General features: G+C 38.3%; 1 protein-coding gene across 1 annotated transcript in view; it reads right to left on the bottom strand.

Moving 5' to 3' along the window:
- ANO3 (anoctamin 3) overlaps nucleotides 1-10,981 on the bottom strand; it is a 129,697-nt gene that overhangs the window by 16,199 nt on the left and 102,517 nt on the right. The window contains exons 15-18 of the mRNA XM_006091589.3: nucleotides 10,540-10,576; nucleotides 7,581-7,692; nucleotides 6,454-6,511; nucleotides 2,056-2,153 (exon numbers count right to left, since the gene is read on the bottom strand). Coding sequence (XP_006091651.1) covers nucleotides 2,056-2,153; nucleotides 6,454-6,511; nucleotides 7,581-7,692; nucleotides 10,540-10,576 — 305 coding nt within the window. The remainder of the gene's footprint in view (nucleotides 1-2,055; nucleotides 2,154-6,453; nucleotides 6,512-7,580; nucleotides 7,693-10,539; nucleotides 10,577-10,981) is intronic.

Raw genomic sequence — 10,981 nt, 5'->3', positions numbered from 1 at the left:
TGCTGATTAGCCAATGGGAAGGGTAGCGGCTGTACGCTAATTACCATGTTTCTCTTTTATTAGTGTAGATATAAAAAGGCAGCTACCGTAATGGCCATAACGACCTAACAACTAGTCGCTATGACATCCACTGTGGCCAGCTAACCTGCCCAATCAGGGGATGGGGCCGGCGGCCAACCTCAGGGCCCCTCCCCCCTGCCAGCCTGCCCCTGATCAGACTCTCCCACCCTGATCAAGAGCAGGGCTGGTCAGCCAAATGCCCCCTTCCTTCCCCCCTGGCCAGCCATGCTCCTGATCAGCCTGCCCCACCACAATAGGCCCGCAGCTCCTCCCCCTAGCCGGCCCATCCCTAATCGCATCCCCTCACCCCAATAGGGGGCGGGGCTGGCCAGCCAACCTCCTGCAGTCCCTCTCCCTGGCTGGCCATGCCCCTAATGGGCCCCCACCACCCTAATGGGCCCACAGCCCCACTCCTGATCACCACTCCAACTCAATAGGGGACAGGGCTGACCAGCCAACCTCCTGCAGCCCCTCCCATTGGCTGGTCATGTCCCTGATGTGCCCCCACCACCCTGATTGGCCTGAAGCACCCCCCTGGCCAGCCCTGCCCCTGATCGCCACTCCACCTCAATAGGGGGTGGGGCTGGCTGGCCAACCTCCTGAAGCCCCTCCCCCCACCTGGCCCCAACCCTGATCAGCTTCCCCACCCTGATCAGGGGCAGGGCTGGCCGGCCAACCACCCGTGGCCCCTCCCCCAGGCCGCTGGCCCCTGATTGGCACCTTGCTCCCACTCCATTTGGGGGCGGGGCTGGCCAGCCCAGTGCCCACAGCCCCTTCCCCTAGCCCGCCCTGCCCTGATCTGGGGCCTTGATCGGCCCTGATCCAGGCAGGCTGGCTGGCCAACCTCCTGCCATCTCCTCCTCCTGACAGGCCCAGCCCCAATCCGTCCTAATTGGGGCCAGGCCAGCCGGACCCCACCTGTGCATGAATTCATGCACTGGGCCTCTAGTTTTACAAATAAAAATAATAACATTTCAGTAAGGTCAAGTAAGTTATATTTTTAGCAAGGGACAGAGAAGGAATTTGAACAAGGTCTCGGTAATTTCATACTCCATGCTCTAGGACTGCTTGGAATTTACTACAATACTTTATGCTTGATTTCAGGGTTAATATCACCTTTCCAGCCCCAAGGTCTCTGCTGAGAAATGTCCTGATGCCATTTGTGGGCCAGCAGGGAGAAAGAATCATGGTATAATTTGATGATTAACCCTAAACTATTTTTACATCACCTATCAGCTAACCAGTTCTTCCCTCATCGTCAGGAAATTCCTCAGAATAGTCTTATTTCTAATCTTGATTTCCCCAAATCTTACATACAAAATTGTTTAAGATACACTGTTTCACTGTATTCTGTAGGATAATCTATTTAGTAGATGTAAGAGTGGGGATTCAGGATCCTTCCATGTCAGCAATTCAGACAGTTAAAACTAACCTAAAAGGACAAAAAAGTGGTGTTGATCTGATGTAATCACAATCAATCTTGTTCTAGTGTGTGTGTGTATGTGTGTGTGTGTGTATGTGTAACAAAGAGTACAAACCTCATCCATCCATGAATTTATCTTTGTTTTACTCATTTTTTGAGGGAGGGATGTGTGGAGATGGAGTCTCTATTACACAATAACCGTCTTGGTCTTTTGATAACCAAAATAAATCAGAAAGTTATTTTTATCCTCAAGAACCTGTACTATCAATGTTTTAAGAATAACAAATGTCTTAATGTATTGATCAGAGTACCAGTTACTCTGTATCTATTCGTATTTCTTTAGTTCTTACAATTGTTCTTGAGGTAGCTATAGCTGTTGATCCGCTTGTAGAAATCCAGAAACTGAGGCTCAGAAAATTTTACTAACATACACACAGTCACACATTTAGTGAGAAGCACAGCGAGAACGGAACCCTCACCTACTGCCAAGCCCAAATACTTAAGAACTATTCACACTACCTCTATCTTTTTTGTAACTATATATAAGGCAATTTTAAAAATAAAGTGCTCACGGATATCCCAATTCCATGAAGTTGTTCCATATTTGCTTCAAAAACATGATAACACCCATCTGGAGGCAGAGGTCTATCAAACAGCCACTAGGATGACACTGAAACAGAACAAAAACAGAAATGATCTCGCTTTTCTCAGTTGTCTCGAGCATCCCCACCTTCAAATTGTAAAGCAAATTCTTAGGTCAGGTCACACTAACTATCTCAAGATGAGGACACTTGATAAGGGAGTTTTTTAAGATTTATATTGGAATTTTATTTTATTTTTTCTTTTGGACCTCTTATTTTTTTAATTTCTTTATTGATTAAGGTATTACATATGTGTCCTTATCCCCCCATTACCCCCCACCCCCTACTCTATATTGGAATTTTAATCAAAATTATAACAGCAATATCATCAAATATAACTCTTAATGAGCACATACTATCTGCCAAGCTCTGTGTTAGGCATGATCACCTTCAATAAATGTTCTGGAATACTACCTATCTATTAACAGTCAGGAGACAGACAAATATTTCATTCTATGGAAAATGCTTATAACATATTCTTTTTAAATAACCTTTTTATGTTAGAAAACTTTAAATTTCTAGAAAATTTGTAAAGGTGATACAGAGTGTTCCCTCCATTGCCCCTAATACTATCAAGGTATATTTGTCAAAGCTAAGACACCAACATTAGTACATTGCTATTAACTAAAATCTAGACTTGATTTAGATTTAAATTGTCCATTTACAGTGGGGCCTTGACTTACGAGTGTCCCAACTAACGAGTTTTTCGAGATATGAGCCGTCTCTCTGCCGATTTTTTCCTTTGAGTTGCGAGCTAAAATTCAGGTTACGAGCCAGCTTCAGATACGCCACCGCTAGTTGGCGCAGCGAACGTCACAGTGAATGCCACAACATCAGCCCAGCATCACGTGTCATTGTAATGGTGAAAATTGATTTGACATACGAGTAATTTGAGTTACGAGCTCCGTCACGGAACAAATTAAACTCTTAAGTCAAGGCCCCACTGTATATCCTATTGACCCAGGATACACAATGAATTTATTTGTCCTGTCTACCCAGTCTCCTCTGATCTAGACAGTTTATGAGTTTTTTATTCCTTGATACTTTTAAGGACTGCTGGACTAGTATCCTGTGGGAAAATCCCCCAATCTGGGTTTTTCTAATGTTTTCATATGTTGAGACTGTGGTTATGTGTTTTAGGGATGAAGGTAGATCACAGAAGTAAAGTGCCATTTTCATCAAATCCCATTAGCAGCTACATAATTTCCACATGATGTCACTAGTGATATTTTATTAACCTTAATCACTTGATTGATGTAGTAGTGTTTTTCAGGTGTTTCTACTGTAAAGTTAGTCATTTTTTTTTCCATAATCTTTTCTTTAGAAGTAAGTCACTAAGTCTAGCCCATTCTCAAGATGAGGGAATATCTAAATATATTAGAACACATTTTTAAGTGATAAAAGCATGCCCCCAAATAGTTTGTCAGTATGATCTAGATTTTTCCTTGTGTTCCTCTGCATTTTTAGATGTTCAACAAAAAGTTAGCATTAGACAAAATTGGGCACATTCAGGGTAGTACTGCCTTAACAAAATAGAAACAATTCATGGAAATAGACTCATGGATACTGACTGGGTGAAATAAAAAAAACAGATTAAGCAAAATTAAAAAAAAACACACAAAAAAAAACCCCATAGACACAGACAACAGTATGGTGATTACCAGAAAGAAAGGAGGGTAAGGGTAGGTAGAAAAGGGTAAAAGGGGAATAAATGGTGATAGAAGGATATTTGATTTGGGTGGTGAACACACAATTCAATATACAGATTATATAGAATTGCACACTTGAAACCTATATAAATGTCACCCCAATAAATTCAATAAAAAACAAAAGAAAATTCTACCTCTTAAAAAAACATTAGCAAAAGAAACCCACACAAACAAAAATGTGATTACAATGAACAGTGCAATCAATGTGTTATGCTCGTAAACTATGCACTTAAGAAGACATCTGGGCAGAAAAACATGAGTCTATTTCTTTGGAAATGGGTTCATGTCCTGCTCATAAAGATGATAGACTCTCCAGCTTTGATCCAGTTTCTATTTCTATCAAATAGGTACCAGTGGGACTTCAAAGAGAACAAATAATTAGGACAGGAAGAGCCTGATTTTCCAGTTTCAGCACAGTAATTTAAAACTCCCTAATCTGAGCAAGTGATAGGGTTTGCCAGTGGTGATTTTTATTGTGTGAAAAAGTCTCAATTTTCCCATCCAAGCATGCCCCTTCTTTCTAGGATGATTTTAGGACCCCCTGAACTCTGCCACATGTATACGATAAGTGGGTAGGTAGAATGTCTGAGGCAGAATAATTACTAAACTACAGAAGCAGATCACAGATCACAGCTGCAAGCTGAAACTTCATTTTTGTGGTCTCAAAGAGGCAAATTAACTTGTCCAAGGTCATGCAGTGTAACTGGTAGTGTGGGAATGAAAGCCCTAGTCTCATTGTACCCTAGTCCACTGCTCTTTTACATAAAGCTAACGGTGACTTCTTTTTACCAAATGTGTTTGTTGCCTTGAGGGGCTGGTTCAGAAAAGCCTACACTTAGGAAGACCCAGGCTTCCATTCCCATTGCACCACTCAAAATTCCATGACCATGGACAACCCAAAGAAAGCTGGGAGCCTTCATCAATTTATAAGAATGTTTCTATCAGTAGAGGCAAATTATATAACTTTTCTAAGCTTCTGTTTTCTCATCTGTAAAATGAGTGTAATAACAGAATTTTTGTGAGAAATAAATGGATTAATGTACATAGAACACTTGGAAATGATTGCTGGAATATGCTGGCATATAGTAAGCCCTAAATAAAAGTTAGCTATTATTTCCCTAGCTGGTTTGGCTCAGTGGATAGAGCGTCGGCCTGCAGACTGAAGGGTCCCAGGTTCGATTCCAGTCAAGGGCATGTATCTTGGTTGCGGGCACATCCCCAGTAGGGGGTGTGCAGGAGGCAGCTGATCGATGTTTCTCTCTCATCAATGTTTCTAACTCTCTATCCCTCTCCCTTCCTCTCTGTAAAAAAAATCAATAAAAATATATAAAAAAAAGTTAGCCATTATTAACATTTTATGTAGATTTACATAAAATCTTATGTGAGATATTATAATAGCTATTCAGAAATATCCTAAATTGTAGTATAGTACTTTTTCTCTGTCTTTATAATGAATCCCATTATTTGTGCCAGGGGCTTTACGTGCATAATCCAATTTGATCCACTTATCACCAATACTACTAAAATAGCCATTAATATTACAATTTTAAAAAGACTAAACCTGAGACAGAAATAATTAAGATCATGCATCTGGGTGGGCAAGAATTAGTATATAGACTGTCAGACTTGAAAGACAAAATATTTATTAATTACCCAGCAGAGGCCTTGATTATCGTATGTGTCAATAAATGCTTGTATAGTTGAATTCATAGGGTCAGTTCTTATCTTCCATTATATATACTTTTTATATCTATACTTCTAGGATTTTTAAGGTTTATCACAAACCCAAATTTTTCATTGCACAGATTTTTTTCCAAAATAATCCTTTGTTGAAAAATATGGCCTCTATCTATGTCATATGTATATATATGGTGGAAAATGTCTTAGATGGCTATAAAACATTTTTCCTGACACTAGTATTATAATTATTTCCTTGGGACTTTCAAAGAAGAATAATGGCTTCTAATAATTTCACAAGAATATCTAATCAAACAAAATTATTGGTGGCACCAAACATACAGATCTACCTGCCTATAGCCACTCCGTTCCCCACACAACCCTTGCTAACTTCAGTTGGACACTCCTGGAAAAAAGTAAGCATTAGTTCCCAAATTGGATAGTTGGATAGCCTTTTAGCAGATTTAGTCATTCTTCTGAGCTATGAAAGAAAACTGCAGGTTAGATTTGGGGGTTTCCCCAAAACCTGGGATTTTGAATGGCCTTAGTCTGCTATTGGCCAATAGAATAATACCTGGGTAGCTATGGAGACAGAACATTGATTAATATCAACTATAATTTATAGAGTATCTACCACAGGGGTTGTGCTAATTCGGTTACATAAATTATTTCTTATCTATAACCAGCTTTGCAACCTAAGTATTACTATTACCAATTTACAGATAAGGAGAAAGATATTCAGAGAGGTTAAATGAAGGGCAATGAATTAACAAGTAACAAGGTTAGCATGTGAGCCCAGTTTTCTATAATATAAAGCATATGTTCCTAGAAAGGTTTAGGCTTCCTCAATGTAATCCCTTCTACCTTCTCTCTCCTGTCCCTCCCACAGTCATTGGCCCACATCCATGCATATCCCCACACCCACCCTTACAAGGTTACTTACTTCCTCCAGCCTCCACCGGTTAAAGAGTTTATTGTAATTTCCTGGGTGGCCTACAAATCTGTAAAAAGCCATTTTAATTTGTTAGCATTTATGTGGGTTGACTGAAGAACATCTAATACATCACAAGTGCATCTGTGGGTAGACATAAAGGTTCATTGGTGCAACTTGTTCCTAAGTGGTTGACTTAGGCCAAGCTTACACATCAAAGTACTTGACAATATAAAGAATATTATAAACTGTTGAACAAAAATATATAGAGGCAAAGAAGCATCAAACAGATTGTCAAACTACAGGGGGAAAGTAGGGGAGGGTTGGGGAGGTTGGTAAGAGATCAACTGAAGGACTTGTATGCATGCATATAAGCACAGCCTATAGATGCAAGACACTGGAGTGGGGGGTGGTGAGGGCAAGTACCAGGGGGCGGGGGGGTAGGGGAGACCGGGGGGAGGTCAATGGGGGGAAAAAGGAGACATATGTACTACTATTTGTAATACCTTAAACAATAAATTTAAAAAAAAGAAAAGTGCTGTGTGAATTCAATACCAATGAGTTGAGAAAGTACAGAGAAACCAACTGAATGTATTTTTCCACTTTCACCTGTAGAGTTTTAATGTCTGGTTGACCGAGTTAAAGAATATTAACATAAGAGCTAAATAATCTAATTTAAAATGTTTCTAACTTCAGTATGCTTCCATGGCACTGGCTGTAGTGTTAATCATATGTCAAACTAGAACCAGTAATTTAGTATGATTTGTTTCCATATTTTGCAGCAAAAATAGAAAAAAAATGTTAACATGATTGGTAGAAGAAGTTTCCACACTAAGGAGCTGTAACCTAGGGTTATTCAAAATTTATTTCCTTATTTAAAAAAACACATTACTGATGACAGGATAGTCATAATTCAACCCATGTAGGTATATAGGTTTTATTCTTTTATGCCAGCTGTAATTGGTTGTGGCAGCTGGAAGTAGTATTCTATAATCTTTTGACTCAAACATGTGAAGACTGATTAGCCCAGTTTTCCATGGCTGGGGATCAGAAAGTGCCACCTTTGTTAACAAATTGGAAATGGATCTGTTGAGAGTCTTTTTCACTCTATAAAGATGATGTATATAAAGCTGACTTACCTCCCCAAAAAGAAAGCGATATAGAAGATAGAACTGTTTAAATTAACAAACTGGAAGAGGAACATCTTCAGGGCAAAACTGTTTTCCCATTCAGATTCTGTTCGAGGATATTCTAAAAGGAACATAGAGTTTGTTTACACAGATGAGGTGAATGACAAGAAATGCGGACATAGAATCAGAAGCCCATGTTTAAGTTCTGGTTCAGTCATTTGCTAGTTCTGTGAGGCACTCAGTAAAGTGCCTGTCAAATGTGAATGACAATATTTGCTGTACAGAGCTGATGAAAAGTACCAATGAGATCATCTGCAGACTTTTCCCACAGTTCCAAAAATATGATGCCTGATATTAATATCTACAGGTTTTTCAGGATTCTCTCTGTTACTGTCATTTAGAAATAACTATAAATATTAAATCAGTCTTTCACCCTGTCTAGCTAAATTGTCCATAGAGTTCTTTGAAGGATGAATATTTCCTGTGCAGACTTAGTGAATACTTAAAGAGAGAAAAGAGGGCTACACCCATCAGAAGAGCTGAGTTCTTATCTCAGCTTTACACCCAACTGCTGGTCATCTCAGGAAGGTCTCTTCATATTTTCTGCAATAAGTTTTATCATCTATGAAATAAGAAATTTACATGAGATGATTTCAAGAACCCTGTCAACTCTCACATGGTATGGCTCTAGGACTCTTAAAACAAAACAAAAGATAATGAGAGAGATTGGATGAAGATGGCAGCTGAACAGCCTTTGCTCCTACCCAGTATCCAAATAAATGACAGAAAACACACACACACACACACGCGTGCGCGCGCGCGTGTGTGTGTATTACTGTAATATAATTGAAGAATTCAAGAAAGGTAGAAAATTAGATGGGATCTAATTTAAGAAAAATAAAATACGCCAAAATATAGGCAAGAGTCAATCACAGAATAAAGAGGGAATAGGTCCCAGGGAACTTCAAGCCCAAAGGGAGTAGGCTGTATAAATAGAAGGGTCTGTGCGGCACCCACAGAGTGACTGGTTGGTGGGCACTGTGACAGCACTCGGGAGAGCTGACATTTCCTCACAGGAGTATATATTATGGAATTCCTGGTTCTTAGCACAAATAACTGTTCTGTTTCATACTATTAATTAAGGTACCAAAACCACTTCCTTAGATTTGCTGCCATCCTGGGTATAAGTTCTTTAAAAGAAAATGAATATAGGTAATTAGAGCTGGAAGAATGCTTTGAGACAATCCAGTTTAATTGTTTCATTACCCAGCTGAAGATACTTTAGCTCAGATAATGAAATGCTATTCCCATTTATTGAGCACTTGTCATGTATCAGGCAGCCAATCTACAATGATGAAATAGGATCTGTTCTCATTCTCATTTTCCCAATGAGGAAATTGAGATTCATAAAGAGGAGGCGGAACAGAGGGAAGAGAAGGAAGGGGAGTAGGAGGAGAAAGAATAGGGAGAGGAGAAAACTTGCTCATAGTCACATAATGTCCTAGTAATATAATCATTTAGCTCGAGAGCATGAACTAGGGCCCAGTTGTCCCCTCTATACAATTTTCTTCTATTATCACTTGTCCTTGTAACTACATTGCAGAAGCAATATATTACAGTGGAGTTATATAGTTTCTCCAGCAAGTGGAGTGTATCACATCTGCATTTATATTCTACTTATTTATCTTGTTTCATAATCCATAAAATAAGGATCCTACTGTCATAGATATGTGGTTACAATAAAACAAAATGATGAATGAGAAGTGTTTAGTACAATGCCTGGGATCTGGTGAATTCTCAAACAATAAAAGATAGCTACTCAAATAGCTCTGTAATAAAAATTCTGTCCCCCAAACTGGAGATCAAACATCAAGCTAAAATACAGAAAACAAAATAACTTTTTGACATACAAGGTTTCAAGAAATTTACTTTCCAGGGAGCAAGAAATAAAGCCAAGACAGATGGCGATATAATATCCTGAAAGTAGTATCTAACTGAAAAATAAAGGTAAAGGAATTCCCAGAGCGCTGGTGAAAGCAAGAGTAGATGTGGCTGACCACAAGCCTAGAGGGTAACCCATTGAGACTGGAACAGACAGTGGGTTCAGGAAGGATAACTCTAAGAAGAAAATAAAATGAGTAGAATTCTTGATATTTTTTAGTATATTTTGAGAGAATTTAGAGTTGAGGCAGAAAGTTTGGGATAACTTAAGAAAATATGTATAAAATTAAGCAAAATGTGCTTTTTTCCCCCCATACTTTACTTAGATAGGAAAACAGAAATATAGACACAATGATGTGGACATCAATAACTAATCTGGCTAAAAATGCTGATGTGTACTTCCTTTGGAAGGAGGAGAAATAACAGTTGTGTATACAGGGATGGATAGGGGAGTATGTGAAGACAGGACACTGCAGGGAACATTGTGACCTAAGTTGTCTTTGTAATTGGAAGGCAATAGCTGTCTAAAGCAGAAAAATCCAAGAATGTCAGTAGACGCGTGTTATTTAGAAATAGGGTAGGGCATACAAAAGAAACTGATAAAATTGGTAAAATGTAATCTGTTGGGGACATAAAAAATAAGAATGGGTATTGTGGCAAAGGACAGGTTTTCACTATAAATTTTTTAATATTATTTTGCCTTTAAATTGTATACATGAACAATATATAAATAAGTGTATAAATAGTGTACATGCTGTAAAATATTTTGAAAAAATAATATTTGGGTGGAAAAACAAAGAACTGAAAAGGTAGAAGAGAAGAACATTTCAATGTAGGAAGAACCAAATTTGCTGATTCTCTATACTTACTCAATATGGTCCAACATCCTATGGTGCTTCTTTTACTTTTATTGACAATTATATAACTAAAGTTGATATTAAAAATACTAAAGTACATAAACCAACTATAAGCTGATAGGCCCTAATAAACTATTCTTCTAGTAAGGAGTGAAGAAAAATAGACTTACCTAAATTAGTGAGAAGATAAGCAATTTTTTCATAAGCCTGTAATAAGAGAACAATAGTTACTATTATTGTTTTCTTTAGAAAAGACTGTATTTACATAATCAAAGAAACATCTAAAGTGTATTCTACAAAGTATCTACATTTTTATTAACTAAAAGCATGTTTTTAGGCTAGTGCTTTACATATACACACACAATGCATGTGATATAAAAGTGTTGTAAATACATGATTTCTGAAATAACAAAGTCTTTTTTGGTAGCTATTGTTATTTCCATTTTATAAATAAAGGAAATGAGACTGGGATTTGATTATCAAATTATACGTACTTTCTTTTTTACTACACTGGGGGGGCTAAGTGGAAGCTTGACTTCTTTTATATTGATAAAACATTTTCCAAATAATGACAAAGACAGTGTGCAAATTTGCATTTCTAAAGAACAAAAT

Source organism: Myotis lucifugus, unplaced genomic scaffold, assembly GCF_000147115.1.
Source record: "Myotis lucifugus unplaced genomic scaffold, Myoluc2.0 scaffold_92, whole genome shotgun sequence".
Taxonomy (NCBI): Eukaryota; Metazoa; Chordata; class Mammalia; order Chiroptera; family Vespertilionidae; genus Myotis; species Myotis lucifugus.
Note: the sequence above shows the minus strand (reverse complement) of the source record. Positions and strands in the feature narration are given on the sequence as shown.